Below are 24,717 nucleotides of genomic sequence, written 5' to 3' on the forward strand. Positions count from 1 at the left end.
CTTTCAAGACTAATTAGGACATTTGTGGTAAAAAAAAAGAGAAAATAAGCACAGAATCCCTCATGTTTTAAGAAAAAAATATTTAGGCAGCATATATCACACTGATGTGTGCCATGCATACGGGAAAGAACCTGACCAATGAATTTTTCCTTTTGAACCCCAAAGACTCATAAACTAAAATAATTCAAAAGATTTATCTTTCTCTATGCACCTTGTATATATTGAACATTATATGTTACTGTCACCAAATAGGACATTTTTTTCTGTGCCAGATCTTTAAATATTCTACAAACCAGAAAAAATGTTTTCTTTGGTGAAGGAAAAACAGAGGAAGTCAAGAGAAATGTGATTTCTGCTTGACACTATGTCCTGGGTTGACTAGTCCACCATTATCACCCATTTCCTTAAAATTACGTGAACCAGACTATCCAAAACTAAAAGTTGAGACCAGTACTACTTTATGAATTGATTATTACTTAAACAGTAAATAAAATATTTTGGTTTTAAATATTAATTATTGGATTGCTTTGATCTTGAGAAAATCATGCTAAACATGTACAAAGAGAAGATCCAAACATTTGGCAAAATTACTGTATAGCATGTGAGACCTTAAATGGATACTACTACAGGAGATTTTAATTGAAATGTGGAAGAAACTACATCTTCTGTGATGCCATTTTACCTTGGGAAGTAGGAATCACAGACTTCATGCAATAAATGAGTTTATTTATTGCACTTTATATGAAATAAGTGTGGAAATATAATTGCCCTAGCTGAGAAAATATTTGTTACCAGTTTGGACAGAGTTTTCTTCAGTTTGTGTTGGTATTAGTATAATATCTAAGATCTGCTTATGGCATTGTGTTTACATTTACTTATTTGGTTTTTTAAAAATAATTATTTAAACATTCAAAAATATTGTAATCTTTGACACATAAGGCTACTCTGAGGCCACCAGCTCAAAAAGTACTTTAAAAAAAATTTAGTCATTTTTCGAATGCAAAGCCTAAGAATGGATGCACCAAAACCACTCAATGCTAAGGATTGACACATTCTTAGGAAACAGGTGGCGATTTTAAAAGTATTATAAGTTTTTCTTTTTGTGAATATCCTTATCTGGCTCTAGAAAACTTTCCTAAATGTAAAATGAAGGGTATATTCTGTGTTATGTTGACACTGAATGTAAATAGAGACAATTTGCACGGTACTGAATTGCTTGAGGAGTTCTAAATCATGATGTGTGTTGGGCTAAAAATTTTCTAATACCTGGCTTTTTATTTTTTGTGTGTCAGACTATCCTGATTTATCCAAACTAGGAAATAGGTAAGAGAAAAAGCCTTTTCACATTCAAAGTGAAATCTTAGTTCAGTATCTGGCTGGAAGGGAGACCTTAGCATTCCTCACTGACCTCTGCTCTTGCATGAGAGGTCCTTGCACTCTGAACCAGACCAAACCCTTAATCCATGAACTCCACAGGCTGAATGTTCTAATCTCTAAATTATTGCCAAATAAGTATTTTGATGGATCTGATCAACACAGAGTGAATACTTCAGTACTCAGTGGAGTAAGTAACCTCTTTTACTCATAAATCACTGCATGGGGTCTAATAACTGATCTTGATGGATTGATTAGCACTTCTCACAAAAATCAAATTATGTATCAAATTAAGTGAGGGAGTGTAGAAGTGGCTTCCTGAGTCATGGAGGTAGAGCAGTCCTCTTAAATGTAGACTGCTGAAGTACAGGACCCTTGGGATTAGTAATTCTACCCTTGCAAGGGAAAAGGAGGAGGTGAACTTGTTCTGTTCTGCTTTCTGATGATTCAGCCACATTGGAAGATATTTGGGGTGCTAAGTTTAAACTTCATAGTACATTAATGCATTTATTTCTTTTTTAAAAAAATCTATAATTCAGCAGAAAATTTGCAAATTAGGAACCTTGACTTGGATCTGTACATCTGATACAATATTCCTGTGTAAATTTCTGCTGAGGAGAACCACTAAGACTTTTTCTGTTAATCCTCCATTCACTGGAATGCCAGTGGAGGCTGAGATTTACCTTTTAACAAAATGTGTAGAGAAATCCAGTGGCAAGAAGTTTATATTACATCTAAAGTAATGGATATATCAAAATTACCTGGAGGAAAGACTGCTGCATGGTTCTTTGCATAGGTGCATTTTCAGCACTCCTGGAATTCTGATGACTAAAAGATCATGAATACTCCTACTCCTCAATAGTCTACTGCTTCCAATTGTTGTTTCTTATAAGTGCCAATGAAATATATGGGCTCCACCCACCCTAACATCTGCCTAAGAAGAAGGGTGGTGTTATTTTCTGTTTCTGGGATTATAATTACGTTGACTGAAGATGATTACATTATGGAGGGATTATTTGATAAAACAGGATCATAACCTGTGTTCCTATCATAACCTCATGATAATGCTACCACTTTGTCTCACAAAATGATTTTTCATATGCTTATTCCTACACACCTGTTGCTGATTAATGCCTTAGGTGCAAAGGATTATACTTTGATTTAGTGATTCTGCCAGAGCTGTGAGTTCCATGAGAGGTTTTGCTGAGAACTGATGGGACCAACGACTTCTGAAGATACATATGAAAAACAGGCCAAATTCCACTTTTACTATCTTGGCACTAAGAAGAAACTAGTAGAGATTAATTGTCAGATTCTGTTGTGGGCCTGTTCACAATTCTAGCAATTTTGTTTACTTTTATGAATTCAGGTTTCCATTTTTACACTGTGTTTGTCGAGAGTTTGCACATGAAATATAACATAACTTATCATGAGGGATTTTTTTCCAGCGGCTTTCATGTGATTACTTTATATGAGTCAATTTATGTGAAGGAATTTAATCCTGCATGTAACCTTATAAAGGCTTGGTGATAAAATAATATAAATATATACTGAAGTCTATTTTATTTCAAGCAGTGTAAAAGCAACTAGTACATTCTGAAAGTAAACACATATTTAAGCATAGATCTGATTAAGAGCAAAGGTCTAGTCACTGATGAAAACCACCTTTATTTTGAAAATAGCTTCAAAGAGATTAAATCAGTCAGTTATGCAGTTCCACGAGGTATGAATGTTGCCATTAGTTGCTGCTAAAAGTAAAACAAAAGCCGTGTTGAAGTGTTTAATTTCTTCATGTATCAGATCAGATTGTTACTGGTATAAGCTGGTATCAATTTTCTACATGTTCACTGATTTTGTGTCTTGCTGAAGATGACATAGCCTGATCAAAAATCAATAAATCTTCCCAAAGTTTTGGAATGAGTTTCCCAGGCTTGTGAGATGAGATGAGCCCAAATCCTAGAAAGATGGATGAAGCAGAATCACTCAGGGGAACTTTTGCCTTTGGTCTGCTGAATCACGAAAGGTTATACAAAAAAAAAGCCCCATGCCATAATTCTTACCTGTATGTCCAGAAACAAACTAGCAGATTCTGTGCTCATGGAGGGTAGAAGATATGTTAAGACATGTTTGACCTTAGGTTGGTGGAAGAAATCAGTTGCAGCTCATAAGTACCTCATAACTCAAACTAAAGACTGGAGGGCCAAAGAAGCTCTCGCTGCTGGAGATGGATGTAACTAAAAAAATCACTGGGTACTGAAAGCATTGTGTTTTACTGAGAAAACTTGCTGTGGTGCTTATACCCACATAAACCACTAGTTTTTTGTAGAATTGGACTTTCCCAAATCTTATTCTTTTTGGAATACTTATCTCCTCTATAATATTCTTAGAACTCAGGATAAGGACATATTTGTAGATATTGTAGAGAAACTGTAGTCACCACTCCCTTGTACAGAAGAATTTTGCTTTGAATACTGGCCCATGGTATTTTATGTCATGAAATTGCTGACCTAAATACTAAAAAATATGCAAGTTATTAAAGTTCAGGTAAGTTCAGCTTTGTACACATTGTTATTTTTCTACTGAGTTTAGAGGAGGAGGACAAGATATGACCCACATTACTCTTGACTCTACTCCTTTTTTCTGGTTGTAGAAGGAGATCTTTTTTTGACATATCTCCATTATTTATAACAAGCTGATAAACATATCTGAAAAGAAATCAACGTCTTTGTGTATAACAGTTCTTGATTGTCTTTCTTTAGGCTGTTTTCTAATGTTGGTGCTTGCCTGAGATCATGTGATGTTCCAGTTGTTATGATTAATATTTTAAGTGTGACAGGTCAAAACTCACAGTATTGATAGAGCACAGTTATACTTTTTAAGTTCTTCCGAAATGAGAGTCACAGGGGGAGGTAGTGTTTTGTAATAGCATCTTGTGTTCTGGGAAAGTACCAGTCAGCAGGGTTCTATCATCTTTGTAAAAACAAGATATTTAGGTTAGTTTTGATTCAATTCAACTATTCTGAAGATTTCTTTTCATTTAAATTATTGATGTGAATGTGAAGATAGAGGGCAGGTTTATCTTAAAGGTTTTTCCTTTTTAAATATAAACTTTAATTCTGGAGAGAAATCAAGCATGGCCTAAAAATAAAAAATAGAAATAGTAATACTGAGAATAAATCACTCAAAATAGGATATCTAGTTTTTGAAAAAGAATCATTAATAAAATGCAAAAATTTTCCGTTGTTGTCTTCCCTAAAAATTATATATTGAATTAAACCCTGTGTTTCCTGCTTTAGAGAAACAAGTAGTTACTGTTTAAGTCAATTAGCAGGGAAAACCACTAGGGAATGTATTTCTTACACCACTTTGTTGTGCCTTAGAGGGTGAAACCTCAATAGAAGACCTTTCTGTGTTAGTAAGCTCCATTTAGAAGTGTGTGGAGAACAGAGAGCTGCCTGGTGGATTAAAGTAGGAATGGGAACTTCAAGTAGGGGCAAGCAGCACTGCATTGATCCATGCAGATGAAAGCTTAATTGTCTGGAATCCTCTCTTCAATTTTATTTGGGTCATTAACAGTATTGCAAAAAATGCTGATAATTTTTTAAAATATTTAAGCCAGGAATAATAGCTGGATTGCCCTTTAATTTCTTCACCTGTGGCTGTCAGGATTACTTCCATCAAAGTTTTGCTCTTTTTCATATTTCTCTGGAAACCTCTTGATCTCATTGCATTAGTTTTCTCCCTCCCCCAGTTAAATTCTTCATGTATTCCTATCTGATACTAATTTGCTCCTCTGGTTCAATGTATAGTCAAGAGAGTAATTTACTCATCTTCAACAGCAGCACTGAAATCACAGAAGTACTTGATGCCCTGATTTATTAAGGCACTTGAGGTCAGTGCCTTAAGCATGTGCTAAAAGTGAAGCAAATGCCAGCCTGGCCTCCAAAGGATTAGTCACCTGTATAATGGTTTGCAGGGCCCTTAAAAATATGGACTTGTGGAACAGATTTGCTACTGGTGTAAGGTTAGAGCAGCTATTCTGGAAAGCTGAATGATGCTGAAAATACTTTCAGTGGAATTACAGAGAGTCTGCACTAAGCCTTTCCCTCTTCTTGTCTTGTGCTGTTACTCTGTGATGTGCAAAAATAAAAAATCAAAAGTCAGAATTTTTTTCCATCATTTTAATTGTTCAGATGCCATTTAGGGTTCAGCAGGACTATTGGCATCTCAATAAGAAGCTATATTGTGTCAACTGCTAAGGATAACAGCAACTGTAAATTTAGTGAGACAAAACTTAGGTATCCTAGATTAACAGGATAAAGTGGTTTGTATTAGGAAGCTATAGACAAAGAAATCGTGAGGAAAAATATACATTTTTCAATTCAATCTGATTTTTTTTTTCCACAGTGACAATGAAATTTGGTTCTCCTCTTCCTAAGGAAAAATGCATAACAGTCCTTTATTTATCATCTTTTTTTTGTTCTTTATAAAGGTGGCCCTCTAAGTCATATGTTTACTCTGAAAATATATTCTTGCAAGACAGGTAGCAAATATTTTAAAAGTTAAAGACCTACTTCAAATGCTTTATTTGGCATGAATTCACAGTAGCTCTATTGTCTATCTTTTTGCAATTAAAACTATAAAACTATTCCAATCACATTGGACGACAGATTGCAGATTCTTCTGTAGTGCTTTTTGCAGATATTTGAAACATTCTCTTTGGAAATTCTGTTTAAGATTGTTATGGTTTAGGGGCAGCTTTATTGCATTTCACAAATAATATCCTGTAAAACGTCTGTAACAAGGTATTCTATCTGAAAGCCCATTGTATCTATCTTATTATGACTTTCAAGCTTCTGCAACAACAAAAGGGTTCTTATTCAAATGTACACTATTGCATTCATTCCTCTAATAGCAGCATTCCATCATATCAGCCTAAAAATAGGCAAACAATTGCATGGAGTACTTGTTATTCATCATAGATGGTTTTTTTTCTTTATTTTGTTGTTAGATATCAGACTTTTGGATAGTCATATGGAGTGTTTGCATCGAATACAGAAATAAAAAACAGTTTTCTCTTAGTATACACATGCTTTCTATCTGTGTCTCCTAGGGATATAAAAAGTTACTGGTTTAGTTACATTGGTCATTTTTATTGCCTTCCTGAAGACAATGGAAATTGCACAAGGCTCCATATGAAACTGTCTCCAAGTGTAAATTAAATCTGTGGTTTAGACTGTTGTAAATAGAGAAGAATGTACTCTTAGATAATAAATCTTTTTTTGTGTATATCAACAAGTTGTCTATTTTTTTCTTCCTAGATACACCTTTAGTTAAAATCATTTCTTCCAATTCATGGCCTGAAGAAGGACAATCTATAATTTTGACTTGTGAATCCAAAGGAAAACCAGTGTAAGTGATTTAACAAGTAATATGTTTTTTGTTATTTTACTTATTCTGCTGTGACTGCAATCCTCAGCTGCAGAAATCTACTGGTTTTGTCTCCTCCTGGGGTGTAAAGTACTCTCTGGTATAGAAAACCCCTTGAAGCCTGTCTTCATTAAGTGTCTATAGAAGATTGCTCTTTTACTTTGTCATCTATTTTAGTTTTCAGGAAGAATTCCAGCTGTGAGATTTTTTTTTTTTTTTCCCCATCAGGTATATCAACCTGAAAGGTGTGCAGGTTTAATCTATCTCTGTTTACATCATTAAATTGATGATAGAGGAGAAAACATCTCATGAAAATCTTCCTACATCAACCAGCCTCAGAAAAAAATATATTGAACTTTGGCTGCCATTTACAGGGGAATTTGAAGTTTAATTATATGTGCAAGTTGGCTGCCTGTTTCTACCAGGATTTGGAAAGGTGTAGCCTGCTTTAAGAATGTAAATTGTTTTCCTTGGGAATTAACATCTTTTCTATTAATATCTTTAGAGACAAATCTGCAGAGGTTAACCCTTGCACAGAATCTACTCCTTAAATAGACTTGACTCTTGAAAACAGTTAACTGCCCAGAGGGGCTGTTATGTATTTACTCATAAATATATATATATATATATATATATATATATATATCCATAATCCAATTGCTTAATATTAAGTCATTATGAATCAAGTTTCTTAAATATTGCTCAAAAGATCAATATATAGTGTTGTGATGATACACAGATTTAGAATGGTCTTGAAAATGGTAATGAAATAATATTTTGAAGCTAGAAAAGGTATAAATTGCATGACAAAAATCATGTCACTTATGGCTGAATTTCTCCCTGGTGTAGTTTTAGTGACTTCATGGAATTGCTTTATGTAGGAGCCTGAAGTCAGATTTAGGTCAAGTAAGGCATTTAAGTCCAAAATTTCTATTTTCAAAAGCTCTTCTGAGTTATGCCTGGCATAATTTAAACTCCATAGGTACTTTTTTTTTTAATCTATTATGTGCCTGCATCATTTTAAAGCAGCTCCTCCATCCAGATCTTGACTGGGTGAGCACCTAGATCGTGCTTCTTCCCTGCTTGAGACCAGAAAACTGGTAGTCCATCTAATTAGTCTGACCTGATGCTCCATGTAATTGGTCTTTTCTGTACCTGTGTACTTCCGATATGTGTGTGTTGCTGAGAAAAGTACTTCTGTCAGTAACACAAAATTCCATTGTGAGCCCTCTCTTGCTTTTATAATGTACCTGAAGGATAAGGAGTTGTTATTTTATCTCATATTCCTTGAACATTTCCCGAGTATGAAGAGGTAGAGTCTGTTTCCCCCTTATTTTCAAAATCTGCTGAAGATGTGCAAGTGCTCAATTTTAGGAAAGATGTCAGCACTGATTGCGTTGAGTGCACCCATAGGCTGGGTGATATGTAGCATTTTCCTTATCTCAGTATTTTCCTCATGACTTAACAGATGAAGTGCTCTCTTTGGCTAATAGACTTGAAGCATTCTAGGCCCACTCAGTTCCTCACTCACAGCAGGATCAGGGAAAGAATCAGAGGAGTAAAAGTGAGATACCTTGGCATATGCATTATATTCTGGATATACTTTAAACATTAGGAGGCACTCGTTATAACTTAGTAATTAAAAGAAAGCTTCAATTAAGGTGTTACTGTTTGTTTATTTATTTTAAGTAAAGCTGTGTTCTGTCCTTAAAGGATTCAAGTGCAAAACTTGTATGTGGTTTTGAAAGGGAAAGAAAAAAAAATCTTCACATGACAGAATTATTAAGACAGAGGACCTGTATGTGGTAGCCTTTGGGGCACAAATATTTTGCCATTAAATGCACCTCTAATTGTCCAGGCCACATTCACTGCCAACTTCAGCTGCTCTTAATTGCTTCATTAGGTCAGTCTTTCATGGCACAGGGCCAGTAATAAATAGGCATCCTCCTGGGAGCAGTTTGCAGTGGCTTAGCTTGAGAAACAGGAAAGTCATGCTCCCAACCTGCATTGTGAGTACCGCTGGCTGGGAGAGAGAGAGGAATTGGAGAGGTCCAGTGAGCCCAGATATGTCAATGTCACAAGGTAAGTGATGAATTGTGGGCTTCATGGAGAGCTCAGGGCCAGCCGTGGTCCGTCACAGCCGTTTGCACACCATGGGTTAATTTCTGTATACTTTATGGCACAGTCTCTCCTGCTTCCTGCAGGCAGCAGTAAATGAACACTTACTTAGAGGTGCATTTCCCTTGCATCCCAGAGCAATTTTCAGAAGCGTCCAAGTGGCAACTGAGAAGGGGTGAAGCCAGGTGGTGGCTGTGGTGACATTGATGATACTGGTAGCTGCTGCTGAGGAATTCTTTTCCAAAGGGGAAAAACAGGATGAGGCTAAAGCTGGAATGTACTTACAGCATCACACAGCTCATGCACCATCATAAGTATGATACTTACAGCATCATACACCACCTTACAGCTCATCACCCTGAAAGGTGAATCACCTTCCTGGAAGGGGATTCTGTCCCTCAAACCATGTGCATCATCATTACACTGATGCTGTGTTTCCAGTCTACAGTCCTGAGGGAAAGCCCTTCCTAACTTACAGCCCTGTAGCAGGAAATGGGAGGGAAGACTTGCTGAAACCAAACCTCTGGGAAATAACTGCACTTTGCATCTCTTGTTGAAACAGCATCCTCCAGGGATACATACAGCAGATGGACAGAGAACAACTACAAAGAACTGTACTAAGGGTTAGATCTAGGGCCCTGCTGAGGTTTCACAATTTGAGGTATAAAATTTCTCTTGGCCAGTCATTAGCCATGACTTTGGACAGGAGAAAAAATGTCTTCAGACCCTTTTATGTGAGCAGCATCAGCTATCACAGCATGTGAGGGGGCTGGGATTGTCCCAGCCTCTGGGGTTCCCACTTGCTGTGGATGGGTTCATGGTCTTGGTAAAGGGATCCCAGTGTTGGAACAGGGATGCCGAGAGCGGGCTAAGGGGGAGAAGCTGGGGGCATGGAGAGGAGAGCAGAGAGGGGTGGAGAGGAAGATGGAAATGTGATTGAGTGAGGCAACATAAGAGGGTGTAAGACAGACTGCACTATTTCTGTAACTGCTGTTTTACCTCTCTGCTCATCACTGGGAGGATGAGGACAGCTCTGGCTCCAGTCAGGCCCTGTGCTAATTTCTGTTACTTCGAGGCAGGAGCTGAAAATGACCTTCTTCTGGGTAACCACTGTGTTGCTGCTGTGGAAGTGGGACAATACCATTAAAAGGAGCAGGCCAGGCTTCCTGCCTGCCTGTTCTGTGATGATTTTGCAGAGGCAGGCCATGTGGATTTGGTGATGTTCCGACCCAGTTGTGTAGCACTTCAGGCACCAGCTCTAAGAAACAGCAGCAGAAAGCTGGTGTCTGGAATATTGCATGAATAAATCTGTGACATTTTCAATTAAATTTTTCTGTTGATGTAAAGGAAAAAAGGAAATATATTCATCAGTTTACTACAGATAACATGACTCACTCTAGGAGTATACCCTATTATGTGGAATATTGTAAGGGATCTTGAGATATAGCATCTGTGAGGATTTTGTCCAATTAATAAATGCACAGTTGGCATAAAAAATTTAAGAGTTCTCTTTTGGAAAACTTTGAATATATGTATTTTTGTTAGCTTAGTCTTTCCTTTTGCAAGACTCAGTCGCTGGTTTCTTCATGCTGTTGACGATTTTGTTAATATTGATGTCCAGGGTTGTTGTGTTTTGGGCTTTTTTTGTTTTCTCCAAATTACAGGTAAAAATGTATTTAGCCTTTTCTCTGCATAACCAAGGTCAAGACCCTCTGTACTTGATATGACTATTCAGCAGCATTCCTTTTTTGGAGGTGCTTTTGTGCAGTTTCAAACCAAATTGAATCTCTTCCCTTTTCAATTCTTAGCACTGCTTTCTTTTCCATTGTTTTTGGCTGGATCCCAGGACAGCTGTCAGTCTGTAATATTTTAATCAATGAGCTTGCCTAATATATATGTAAGGTGTTGTTACTTCTTAATTAATTTCGTCTTTTAGCATAATATAGTTTTACCAAGACTTTGTTTATTTTCCAAAGAAGGAAATGTAATTAAACTTCAGAAATCCTAGACATCCTTTTTATGTAATGTCTAGACTTTTCTGAAATCATATTGCCTGACAGTATTTTGAGTATTTTAAAATAAACATGAGGTAGCTGTAAAAAAATATAGAAAGTAAAGAAAAAAATGATCATTTACAGTCTTCCATGCTTACAAATTTTTTTAAAAGCCAATGTTTTCTTATTGCAACCTGTAACTTCTCTACACTGTTGTGTCTTAACAATATAGTCTAGTGACTCAAAACTGCCCTAAAAGTAAATTCAAAAACTGACCATAATGAAAGAAAGGTTCAATATTTAATATTCTTAGTCAGTACTCTCATCAAAGCATGCATGAAATATGTGAGTTTTTTAAGTCAGGAGAAAGGACATCAAAATATAATGGAATAATTAGGGCACAGGAAACAAAGAAAAGTTAGCTGTCTCCTGTGTGCTTTAGAGAAATGTCTTTCCATTCCATGAACCTCAGGGGAATCAAAGTACACTTGGTTGACTAATGTAAAGTGAATATTTGGCCTTGTTTGAGATAAATAGGGAAGATTTTTATTTCAGAAAACTCACATAGGTATCTGTCATTAGAATAACATTATTTGTGAGCTCATGAAAATTATAGAGAAAAACACAACCAAAACCAAACACGAGTATGTACAGAGTAGTATAAAGTATGGACAAATAAACATATTAATGTAAGGAAAGATGTTCACTTTTAATGATGAGTGCACACCAAAGAGCCAGGCTTGGGCTATAAAGTCATTGTAAATGATGTGTGCAGTATCTCCACACAGTGTCCTGTCTTTTCTAGCATCTGTTTAAAGAAGACTCCCTTGAGTGAGGCAAACATTTTGTAAAGGTTGGTGGAAACAAACACTAATGGTAACAAGAAACACACACCACCCAGGGAAGCCAGAGAGAGAGTGGCTGATTCATTTGAGAAGGACCTGGCAGGGCTCTAGGTGAGACTGAGGAAAGCCAGTGAAGGGAATTAACTCATATCCAGTCACCTGAAAGCAGCAGAGCCTGGACTCAGGCTGGCTCTAGTTAAATCTACTGTTAGCCACAACTTCCATGTTCTTCTCAGCTTAGATGCAGGATTTTATATCCTTGCTGAATTCCCTGCCTCCCATGAGAAACCTGTTGGCCCGTTCCTCCAGGCCACAGAAGCCCCTCTGAACAGTGGCATCCCCTCAGATGTATCAGTGCAGCCAGCTTAATGAACACATTCCACCAGGCCTTTGGTATTAAAGAGTTAAACAGGACCAGGATAGACTCCTGAAGAAATATGCTTTTAACCATCCCCTGGGTAGAGCGTTCCTTCAGCTCCATCAATGGTGCAGACAGTTTTTCACCCATGGAGTGGCACAAACATCTAGGTGACAGTGACATCCCAGCTTGGGTACAATGAATGTCATTGGAGACAGTCACCAAAGACTTGTCAGAGTCAGAGTAGACAACATACACTGTCTTCTTCATCTACAGATCCTGCCATTTCTGCAGAATTTTCACATGTTTGTAGTTGAAAAAATTATAGAAAAATTTATCTCATGAATCATAAGTCACAGGCTTAAGGATGAAAGGTATTGTAAAGAAAAGAGGATAAAATCTCTTCCTTCCTCTGAATACTTGCCTTAGTTCAAACTAGTTCAAAGTGGAAAGACATCTGAGCCTGAGGAAGGCATTTTGAGAAGTACTAAGAGGGACACATTCAATTTCCTGATTTTCTTTGTATTATTTAGGAAACTCGCATAGGTATCCTTCATTAGAATAACATTATTGGTGAGCTCATGAAAGTTATAGAGAAAAGCACAACAAAACCAAACATGATAATGATTTTCTTGGCAGAATATAACCTTTGAAGAGGATTCTTGACTCCTTCAGTGAAACATTAATTACGAATGGTAGCTATGAATGACCTGTATGTCTTGTTTGATGTATACCCTCAGAAGAGAGAATTAGATGTCCTTCATACTGTCATATGGTTTTTAGATTTTTTTTTTAATTTCCATCGTATCTAAGAACTTAGCAAATATTTAAATGGGTTTTTTTACCACACCTTTGCATGATTAGATTATTCACTTGCCTCAAATTTACAGCTGGGAACAGAAGCAGCAAAAATTCCTAAGTTCAAAACTGAAAAATAAATGGTGTATATTTCATGTCTAACATTGATCACAGTCCCTATTTTCCCAAGAGTGTTTTCGAATGACACAGCATCCCACTCAGAAGATATCTCATCCTTGGTTTGAGTTGTAACAGTGAGTTCTTAGCATGCCTACAAACCTGTGCTTGAGAGTGAAATCAGAATCTGGGGCAGAAAATTGTGGAAGCCCACTTGATATTCAGCCATTAATGTGTTGGTGTGAGCAGTTTGCCAATATTGCTTTAAAACTGCATCCTAATGGCAGGTTTACCCTCTGATGGCCAGCCTTTTGTCCATGGACATTTTTTTCTGTCCTACTTTTATATGATGCGCTTCCTGGCCTCTCTGGCAGGTGAGATGGAGGTTCTGTAAGAAATTATCTCATTTTCTACATAGATTTTATTCACTGCTATCTGGGTTTGTGCCATGAGTACCTAGCAGCCTATAAAGGAATGCTGGTATCAATTCTGCCTATATGAATTATCATAATGAATCTGGAAAAGCATCCATGATTCTGTGTCTATAAATCACTGTGCAGAATGAATCCACAGCTCAAACTGGAAGTTAAGGCAGTATCAATAAATATTAATGATTTGGAAAATTGGATGGATTTGTCCATATCTACAATGAAATATTACTCTTGTAAAACATGAATGTGGTATCAAAGCATTTCTCCCTTAAGCTTCACACACATTTGTACATAAGAAATCCTGAATTTAAGAGTCTCTGGTTTCTCTGGAAAGGACCACCTACAAGTGAAATCAAGTAAGTGAAAAAAAAAAAAGGGGGGGGGGGAATTTAGGTACTAGATACTGGAGTTTCACTGTTTTATGTTTAGCTCTTTGTCTTAGCAGAAAGGTGGACAGTTTTGAACAAAACTACTGCGTATTTAACTAACCAGGAGTCTCCCTGATGTTCTCTGCCTTGATCCCAGAACTAGCATTAGCTGAAATAGCTTTATCTGATTTATGCCTTCTGAATGCTCTGACTTTACAGTGAAGTTTCCAGGGACACATTTCACACACAGCTTTGAGCAAGGCTCTGTAAATACATGCTTGAATAAATGCCTACATATATAGGACAGGGTATCGTATCTGTGGACATAGACTTGGAGAAGGGTACGAAACCCTCCTCACAGTTCTCAGCCCTGTGTTCCTTGTCACTGGGAACAGCTCTCAGGATAGCTCAGGCTCTCCTAGTCCTGTCTTTTGTCTTGCTTTCTGTCCATTCCAAGTTGTCTTTCCTTGAATTTGGCTTGTTCAGCAGTTAGATAGAGCCTATCTTCTGCAAATACTTCTGGTATCTCTGTCCTGCCTGTCTCTTCACCCTTGTTATAGTTTCTTGAAATGTTCTTACTTGGCCTTTTTTTTTTTTTAACATTACTTTTTCATTTCTGTATCTTTATCCCATTTAGGCTGTCTGCATGGGTTTTTTTTTTTCTGTTTGGAGAAGTGTGAGCTTCTATTTCTCCAAAAGGAACTTAGTGTGTTTGAGTAGATGGTTGTTAACTCAAACCCAGCCTCCTGTTAATTTGATCTGATGTGATACATCCCATGTCAGCTGTGGTAATCACTCTGTTTCCTGTGGTTATTTTTAACCACTGAGAAATGTTGACCAATTTTTGAATTGTTGTCATTTTGAAGGAGTTCATGCTAATGATATCTCCTGCCTTGATTTAGTGCACGTCTATTTTACGTTATATTTAATGAGTACTCATTTTCAGTAAAATATTCTAAAATCTTATGAAGAATATCGTATGAATTGTAGGAAAAAATCTGCTTGGTGAAACTTTCCACGTAGGTAGTTTGTCTTTGCAGGTAAAGGCAGTTATTTTAAAGGATTGTGTGAATATTCTGCTTGAGACTTTCTACACCAATATTTCATTGATATTACACCTCTACTGTAGAATTATGCCATGATGCAGTAGATAACATATTATGAAGCAGGTAACATTTTTGCTGAGATACAGTATATATATTCAATAGATAAAATTTCATTTTGTATTAAACATCCTGTCCTTCTGGGAGCTTGTACCTTCTTCTCACAGCTGGGACATTCTACACTTTTTTGTAATTTTTCTTTTCCCCAGTATTTTGCAGAAAGCAGGGAAATTGGTGTTATAAAAAGTGTGACACAAAAAAGAAGCAGGTGGGAGCATTAGTGGCTGTCTGAAAATTACACTTTACAATAAAGCCTCCTGCAGTGCTTAAGAACTACCCCTTTAGTGTTCTGTAAAATGATCACATTGCTTAATAGGCTCAATTCAATAATTGCTTTTCCTCTTTTTTAAGCATCCCTTTTTTGCAGTGTTTACCCATAAAAGTGCAGAAAGTACAGTATGAAAAACAACTGCACACAGCATTTTTAGTGCTCGTTAAATCCATTTTGCATGTGTATGGCTTTTGAAATAATTCTTTTCCTTGCTCTCAGGTGGAAACACATGCTAAAATAAAAAAGGCCCGTGGGATAGAATAATAGATAAAATTGAAATACAGAGCAGGTAATTCTAAGTACTAGACTGCAAGTTGAAACATGAGAAAGAAGTTTTGGGAAAGGATATGACATTTGGCCTTTTAGATACTTAGATTCTGTAGACAAGTGTTCAGCTACAGTTACACATAAAATTATAGAGATTTTAAATCAACCACTAGCAGTAGAACACAAAAAGGCACATTTGTATAACTTTTTCAGTGTAAGTCATGTTGGTTATACTGATTATGTTTCACAATTCAGGAATTTGTGTAGCAGATGTTATGTGGAACCACCCAATGTCACAGGGAGCACCTGCTCGTTGAATATCTACATTTTTACCCCACATTTACAACAGCAGAATACCTTGAGAGCATGTATGTGGGGTAAGCTAGCAGGATAAAGCACCATCCTTCTAGAGGAGCTTAACACTGCTCTTTGATGAGCAGAATCTCAGAAAAAATGGAGATGACAAGATAAAAGTGTTTGTGGTTCTGACTGGCATGACAGTAAACAGGTAAGAGAAGTAATAGATTGGGTTAATTTATTATTAGTGTAGCAAGTTATTCATTGTTTGGCTGAGCTAGTCTTTGCATTGCAAGGAAGATCTTGGAGATTTCTCAGACCTGAGTTTGGCTGGTTAAAAATTTCCACATCCACACTGTTCTAAGCACCATGGTAAACCGTTTCCAAAACATATTTAATTATTATTATTTAAGAGCTGAGGAAAGACTGAGTCTGAAATTTGCAGTCTTGCACAGGAAAATGCTGCTCCAGAGTATTTTCCTCCGGGGGCTGCAGGACAACCCCTGCTCCTGCAACTGGATCACCTCTTTCCATTGCTTTAGTTATTCCTGCTTGGGAACACTGGATTGGTCACCTCTAAAATGGAATTGTAAAGGTTTACCAAGGGTTAAGAAGTGCTGGTGGGAGAGACTGTGATACCCTGTGGTAGGAGGGAGGTAAGTGGGAGATACATCAGTGTTTCTACTTACTATTGCTTATTGATTATCATTTTTTGTTGGGTTTGTTTGTTTGTGGGGGGCTTGTTTGTTTTTTTCTTTTGCTTTTACTTTCTATTGCTCTTGAATATTCCTAACCTACCTTTCTGCCTCGTATACACAATTTCTAGAATCTTCCAAAGGGTGGCACAGACTGAGGGAGCTCTCAGCACCATTTTCATTCAGCTTATTCTTTAAAAAGTGTTTATTTGCTGTTTGCACCTAGAGGCAAAAAATTAAGGTCTGGGCAATTATATGGTAATCAACATCAAAAAAGGGGAACTACATAATAATGAAGAATCTTGTTAAAAAGGAGTTATAAGGGGCAACTAAGAGAATTAAATCTTTCCAGGCAGCCTGAGGACTATGTTAGAAAAATAAAAAAAATTAGTTTAGAACCACAGGGTCAATACATATCACCTAGCAGAATCCCTTGAGAAGAAGTTTGTGAGGCTAAACAGAAGAGAAATCAAAGTAATAATAAGGGCAAAAGCTATAATTTGAAAAGCTGAAATTATCTTCCAAAGGAAAGAGAAGCTTCTTAGATCTTGGCAGATTAAATATAAAAATTCAGTAAACCAAACCACCAAAAAAGCAGGAATATTAAAGGAATAACTAGAAAAGAAACTTGAAAATGAAAGGTTTTCTTTTTTAAAATTAAATAATGCAAAGTTTGTCAGTCATTTTTAACTGAGAATCAAGGTTTACAGAGAAGCCACATGGATTTGCTACATCCATGTTTTCTGTGGCAGAGGAAACTGGGTACATTAAGACTGATTCCCTCTTTTCTCAGGTGCTCACCAGCAAGATTTAAATGGGCTGTGGCGGTGGTTGTGGTACAAACAGGCAAAATGAGCACTAGGAAGTCAGCAGGACCAGAAGGTTTTACCCCAGCATTCAAAGGGAATTCAAGGATGAGATTGATGAATTATGAACTGTGACTGGAAACTTAATGCTTAATGCCACCTGGCTAGGTCAGGACAACAGAGCTTCAGGAAAGATCCCAGAATCTGTGGAACTGACATCTTCTCAAATACTAAAATTTATAAAAAGGACTAGAATTAGCAGACTGAATTTAAATTTCAATCTGAATTAAAAAAAAAAAAAAAAAATGTTTCATGGGGTTTTAATTCCTTTTGCAGAGAGAAAAGTCTATTTTATAAACATTTTTAAATGATCCTTGATGGGGGCCTATTTGGTATAGGAGGGAAACATTGCAGATGTTTCCAAAATTGAAAATGATACAGAGGTAGTTGTTAAAGACTGCTAGTTCATTCTTTCTACAAATAGCAATGCTTAAGAGAAAGTCAAACTAATAAGAGCCAGCTTTAAAGTCAAACTAATAAGAGCCAGCTTTGTTGCCAAGCAAGGACATAATTTTTCATAAAATGACTGGTAAACTTGGGGAATTTGTTGTCGATGGATATGACAGATGGTGAAAATTTGCAGTAATTCAAGGGAAAACTGCCTAAGTTCATGAAAAGGCAAGTCCTTAAGGTTTACAGAGTATTTTTAAACTGTGCTTGGTATCAGAAATGCCTGAGATGTGTGCTTGGCCTGTTCCCTAGACATCTGCTTATCCCTGGTGTTGGAGATAAGGGACTAGGCTAGCTGAACTTTTTGTCTGGCTCAGTACAGCTGCTCCTTCTCTGCTAAGCACTGAACGTAGGCTGTTGTGGCTTGCTGGGACTAGATGCTAATGGAGCTGGAGCCCATGGAGAGCTTGAGGATATCTCCTTTACAGTGCTAAAATTATTACCATGAAGGTACTAATGAATAATTTTCTGTATGAGAGAAGTTTGTGTGAACTAAAGCAGAGTTAATAACACATTTGGGAAAAGAAAAAAAACTTTTCTAAGTAAATAATGTTTGTCTCTTTTTCCCTTTATTGTATTGCTATTTCAGAAGTTATTTTTAAATGCAAAAGAAATTGACACAAACCATGGTATAGAACTTAGCTCTGAAATACAAATACTCGTGAGTTCACAGTGTATTATTGTTAGGGTATTGTTATATTATCTTGAAAGCATAAAACATTTTATTATTCATTATGGTTCAATACAATGTGCCTCAATATCAGCTTTTTTTGACAATCGTGAAAAAATAACTGAGGTACAAAAATTTTATGGTGTATTTTCATTCCTATGGTGCTCCTATAAACTGTTGTATATAGCAGCAAATATTTACTTGCTGAGAGGAAATAATTCAACAGAAGATCTTGGAATGTCATTGCTCTGGCTAGGTATTAATGGTTTCTTATCTGGTGAAAAGAAGATACTTTGCTTCATCTCCCGGACTTCATGATGTTCTTACACTCATTGAAAGTCAAGAAGTGCATACCTTGGTTAATGAGGGTTGGTTCTGAAGTCCTTGCTTGTCATCCTAGATGCAGCACTGGTGCTTTTATCAGCTCTCTGGGTGTTGTCACTGCACCTCAAGTGCAGGAAGGAATTTTAGTTTAATGAGGCTTCCCTTTGACTGTGTCTTACATCAACAGCAAATGATTTCAAACAAGTAGTATTTGGACAAGCAAATAACTGTGAATGAGATTTTCAACTGTTTACTTAATGGAAAAAGCGGAAATGAATCAGCCACTCTTCATTTTCCTCTTTGATTCTCGTGCCAGCAAACATTTGACCTTAACTCAGAAAACGCAGCTGGCGTTTCTTAGATGGGATTTCTCAGCTTATTGTAATAACAGAGACAATGTTTCTTGTGAATGTTGGGACACAGTGAAGGCAAATTCAAAACAGTGCAAATTAGGCATGTGAACATCCGTCAGTGTGGCAGCCTGTAATATCTAAGCACTTGAAAATCAGGATTTGTCAAAGGGGAAAAAACCCCTCGTAATAATATTTGCTCATTAATTCCATTATATACCCTTCAAACCTCAGCTGGCATTGAGGATATGACAATAGACATAGGGAAAAAGGACCTGAAAATGTGGTGTGACAGCAGTTACTGCCTGCTTCTTGTTTTTTGCAGTCCCAACCATTATCTCTATGTGGCACTTCAGCATAACCTATGTAAACCAGGCTATCTTAAAAAAAACGTACCTTAATCCTGTAACATGAAAATGTAAAGCCTTTAAAATCAGTGGTGCTGAAGCTCTTTCTGCTATTTTTTTTCTCTTTTATTTCTGATAAATCACTATTTTCCTCAGTGCTTGTTCCCCTGGCTGGGTATGCAGCATGCTTGTAAACTGCTGTGAGGAGACACGGTGTTAGAAACAGGTCTGAAGATGTGCCAGATGAGAAGATGTTACTTTCCTCTGTTCTATGACATGCATAGTAACTAAGGTGTGCACATCCTATCATTATGCTTTGCTGCAGCATTCCTATCCCCAGCAGTACTTCATTAACATTAAGAACATAGTTCCTGGTTAATCCCAGTAATTTTCAGCAGCCATTCTTATGCATCCACTTGAGCACCATATTATCTTAATACTGCTGACAGTTGCATGTCTTTGAAATACATTTTTTTCCAGATATTGGAAATTCCATGGCAGTTTTCCATCATCCTTTGTTCTTATAGTTGTGCTTTACTTGCAACTGATGAAAAAGAATAATCTACTAATTCTTCAATAGCTCTAAAAGGTTAAGAAGGAATCAACAAGGTGTAAACAGCAGCATAGGAAGCCCAAAGATTTACCTGTTTCAATACTGACTGCATAATTAGAAACATATAGAGTTAGAATTATAGTGAAACCAGGCTATTGAGATTTCAATATTTAATCAACAATTTTTCATGTGAATAAAATTGTTATATGCCATTTATCATTTCGGCTGTAGTCTGACAGGAAAGAAAAAGCCTTTAGGAACAGCGGTAAAATATTTAAGGAAGGTTTGACAATTATTCTTTAATATTCACTTATCTGTTTATAGTTTCTCCTCTCTTCCCTTCCCTGTTCTTATCTGAGAGTGTAGGTCTTAGTTTCTGAGACTGAAAGGGATTTGTCTTTGTAATTTGCACATCAATATATGGCACCAATCCCAGGCAGAACAGGGGAAGGGCGTATATTATCGATGTGCTCCAGTGCTGATCCAAAGTACTTTCAGCTCCAGAATTTTAAAGAAGCTTTCAAGGCATCGTTGTTTTTCTGTGAGTGGACCTCACTTCTTTCCCTGTGTGAGATTGCCTGGCCATCAGTTTGGAACTTGGCTCTGCTGGATTTCCATTCTCTGGATGAGGGGGCAGCTTCACGGTTCTTCTTCTGCTGCCTTCCCCTACTGCAGCAATAAAGGAGATGCATCTTCTAGAGGTCTCTATCCCTTGCTGTCTTGCACAGCCTCCTGAAAACAAGGCTGTCACTTTTCTTTAATTACTGATATGTCATTAGGTGTGTCTTATCCATTGCCTGTGAGAGCGCTGAAGGACTGCATGGCAGATAATGCATTGTGCATCCCCCTGAACAGGTGCAGCATTGTGCAGTACACCCCTATCAGCCTTCAGTACAAGAATTCTGATACAAAACCAGCATCCTTGCTGCTTTATAGGAATTGGAAAACACCTTATCTAATCTGTGGCCGAGTGCAGGCCAACCTGCAGATGTTTCTGTGAAGTGTTGCCTACTGCTTTGTCCTTGAGCTATTGCCAGTTAGCTCACAGTAGCCATCACTTCTGAAAGGCCTCTGCTCCCCAGCAAGTGAGACAGGATTTATGACATAAAATTGTTTAATGTGGTGGGGGTTTTATGTTTGGGGGGGTTTTTTTGGGTTTTTTTTTGCTTAGTTTTTGCTTTTGTTTTTGGAGTTCTTAATTTTTTTTATTTTTTCTCTTTCCTGCTGCTGTACTGGCTTGCACCTCTCCTTCTGCCTTTTTAGCCTCAGGAATCTTTTTGAAAGACATGTTATACTTCCGTGGAGGACTTTTCTTTTTTCCTGGTTAAAATTTAAAAGGCATATAAATTATTTATAAACTGGTGACATAAAATGAACGGTATAGCCATACATACCATTGTTTTTTAAAGACAAGGTTTTAAAGCAGACTTGTTATTAAAGCTGTTCACAAACTGCAGAGGTTATAGTGTTTCCCCTGAACTTAAGATGTTTTGAGCCTCAAACTTTAAAATACATATTAGAAAAAGTGGGGTTATTTGCTGCCTACTGAAAGTGTTCCAAAATACTTGGCATTTTGATTTGAACTACTAAAAATGCATTGAAATGCCCAGGGTTTTTTTCAGATTTACTGTGGGAAAAAAATAAAATTAAAAAAAGAAAAAAGCCAGTGCCTATTCCCTGACCTGATGGTGCATTTAAAAGAGGATTACCTATCTTCTTTATGATATACATAAGTTTAACAGTATTCTTCAGTTTTGTTTCCTTCTAAGTGGTGGCCTGGCCTTGAAAATTTGGAAATATGGCAACCTCTTCCTCCTCCATTTTTTGCTTCTAGATTCATAAGTGATGAGAGGCATAAATTAATTAGTTTAGCAAATTTTCCCTTTCATGGATACAACTGTTTGCCTGGTGCAGAAATGTCTGGAGAAGTAATAAAAGAGCAGAAATGCCCAATTTGTTGTTTGGGAAGTTGATCAGAGAAAGGAGGGATGAAATGAGACAACAGAAGTTTGACAGCAGGTGTAGTGCATGACAAATATGGGAGAGATTTGTGTGAAATACCAGAAGGACAGGTTATAGGATGGCAACTCCTTTCTATGGCATCTCCCTTACAAACTTTTGTTTGGTTTGCTTTTGTTGCTGGTTTGCTTTTTTTTTTTCTTTTTAGACAATCTTTGTCCATTTCTAGCCTCCCTGCTGCTTACAATAGTAGAATACAAGGGATATTTCTGGTGCAATTCACCGATAAGTTGTCTTCTGATTTCACATAAGTTCTCTTGTTGATCTGTCTCATGACTATGAGAAAGCCATTCCCCAAAATGTTATTCACAGCAGGGTTTTTATGCTTCTCTGAGAAGATTGTGAATAATACTGGAATTAGGTAAGAAGCTACACATATATATGTGGATTAGGCACTTTTCAGAATATTGATCTGATATTGCCTTGCCTTCTTGAAAATGACTAACAAAGGAAATGGAGGCTTTTTGGGGGAGGGGGTAGGGAGGGGGTACATGATTTGCACAAAGGAAAAAAACTAGAGTTAAGTAGCTTCAAATAAGTTACAATCATAATGGCTTGATGATCAGTTGGGAAAATCTCTCCAGACAGAGAGCAGCAGCATTGCACAGTTCTGTTAAAGGTGGAAAGCCTTATGTCAAAGGGTGCCCTAGACTCTAAGGGTACTAAAGGATAAAAAGGAAATGGATTATCAGCCTGATGAAAGGAAACACAAAAAAGAAGGAGAATTAATGCAGAAACAGAACAGTCAACTTCCCACAGGCAAAGGTTTTAGACCTGAAAGGAACCTTGATACCAATTGTGAGGAAATATTTGAGTGTAGATAGAGGGAAATATGAATATGAAAAATTACTCTTTTACCCTCTAACATGATATACTTTGTATCTTTGGGTAGAAGAATAAATACCTTTGCTTTGAAAAGATTCGTGATGCACTTTAATCAGTTGCTGTCACAGTCTGCTGAGGGATGAGGACTTTTCAGCTGCAAATTTAGTCTGTCATATCAGCATGGTTAGCACCTGTAATCCAGCAAGGGTGAGAGGACTGCCTGATTTATCCAAAGCAAGATCCAGGCAGGGAGGTCTGTCACCTAAGTAAAGTTGTGATGAACAAAGCAAAGGCTTTATCTATCTTGGACAAAAGGTAAGGAATGAAGAGTATTTGGGCTTTATCTGGTTTGGTTTCTTTGTTTGACTGCTGGCTTTCCTCTTCTGCTATATTTTTCTCTTTTTTCTATTTTTTACTGTTCTCTTTTTTTTTCCATATAAATGATGAATATTAGGCCCATTTGAGATTTGTTTACCTCTTTATGTTTATTATTTAAGCACCTTTTTTACATAATACACTGCAGCTGTCTTAAATACTTCTTGTTGTTCCTGTTGTCTTTGTAGCTGTAAAATCCTTTCAATTTTTTCATGATATAAAAAGTTGAAATCTGTATTTAAGTGACAGCTCATTTTTAACACATTTTGGTAATTAAATTCTTGACCATTTAGAAGGCATTAGTATAGAACATTATAAATATTTTTTAGGCTACATTATATCTGCTGAGAATGCTTAAAACAGAAAAGTAGAAGAAAATATAATAATAGTCAATTCAGATATTCAAAGCTTCTTTCTGAAAAAAATAAGGGAACTTTATGAAAGGTATTTTGGATATTCTTTATTAATTCTACTGCTGAGAAGAACACTTTGTGAAGGTTACTCAGGTTTTGCAGAACTAGAAAATCACAGAGAGTTCATATCTCATAAAATAAAATCCATCTATCCAAGCCTTTTATGAAAGGCTAGAGATTATGGATATTGATGTTTTTGATAGATGTAATGCTCCCAAACCAGCTCATCCCAATATGACTCCTCAGACTGAGACTTTATATAAACAAGGGGTTCCCTCGGGGTTTAGACTTTCAAGTGGGTGATTAACTGACAAAGCTAAAAAATCCAATTTCTTGATACAAAAGTATAAGTTTCAAATTAATGAAGCAATCATTCCCTTAGATGACTTTTAACGTTGCACCAGGTTTTCAACAAGAAACACTCTGATAAATCTTGTGATACCTTTTCCACTACTCATTTGAGCATATGCACTAGATTTTGTTTTTTATGGACTTCAGTAAATACAAGTGTACCCCTGTTTGGAGAACTAAAAGGTATTGTTGGAGAGGGCCCTACTCAAAAATATGAATTTGTTTTTATCTTGTTAGTGTTCCTCAAATTCTTCTTCTTCTATCTTTATTTTTACCCACATTGGCTACAAAATTTTGGCAGGATGCCTAGATAGCCAGTTGGATGAGAATGTCCCCAGTGAGACTGGACATGTAAAAAGATGGCTTTGGGGTTTTTTGTCGTTTTGGTTGGTCAGGGGTTTTTTTTTGAGTGTGATCTTATGGAAATGAAAAGGTTATTCTGTGCTGTTACGATGGGTCAGTAAGTTGTCCAAGTGTTGTTTATTAAGGACTCAGAGAAGAACACTCTGTACATGACCTTTCTGTGCACAGAATTAAAAAAGGGCAACAAAAATGCATAGAGCCAAGAAGTTTCAAGTGAAAATGGATTGTGTTGCCTAAATTCACTTTGTTCAAAAAGGAAACATATAGATACATGTATAGCTATAA

At 36.8% G+C, this 24,717-nt stretch overlaps 1 protein-coding gene across 3 annotated transcripts in view; it reads left to right on the forward strand.

Annotated features, from left to right (window-relative positions):
* The window catches only part of CADM2 (cell adhesion molecule 2), a 586,546-nt gene that overhangs the window by 489,329 nt on the left and 72,500 nt on the right, over window positions 1–24,717 (forward strand). For all 3 annotated transcript variants that reach the window (XM_036384807.2, XM_036384819.2, XM_036384813.2), the window contains one exon: window positions 6,696–6,786. In XM_036384807.2, the coding sequence (XP_036240700.1) occupies window positions 6,696–6,786 (91 nt within the window). The remainder of the gene's footprint in view (window positions 1–6,695; window positions 6,787–24,717) is intronic.

The sequence above is a fragment of the Molothrus ater genome, chromosome 2 (genome assembly GCF_012460135.2).
Source record: "Molothrus ater isolate BHLD 08-10-18 breed brown headed cowbird chromosome 2, BPBGC_Mater_1.1, whole genome shotgun sequence".
Classification (NCBI taxonomy): Eukaryota; Metazoa; Chordata; class Aves; order Passeriformes; family Icteridae; genus Molothrus; species Molothrus ater.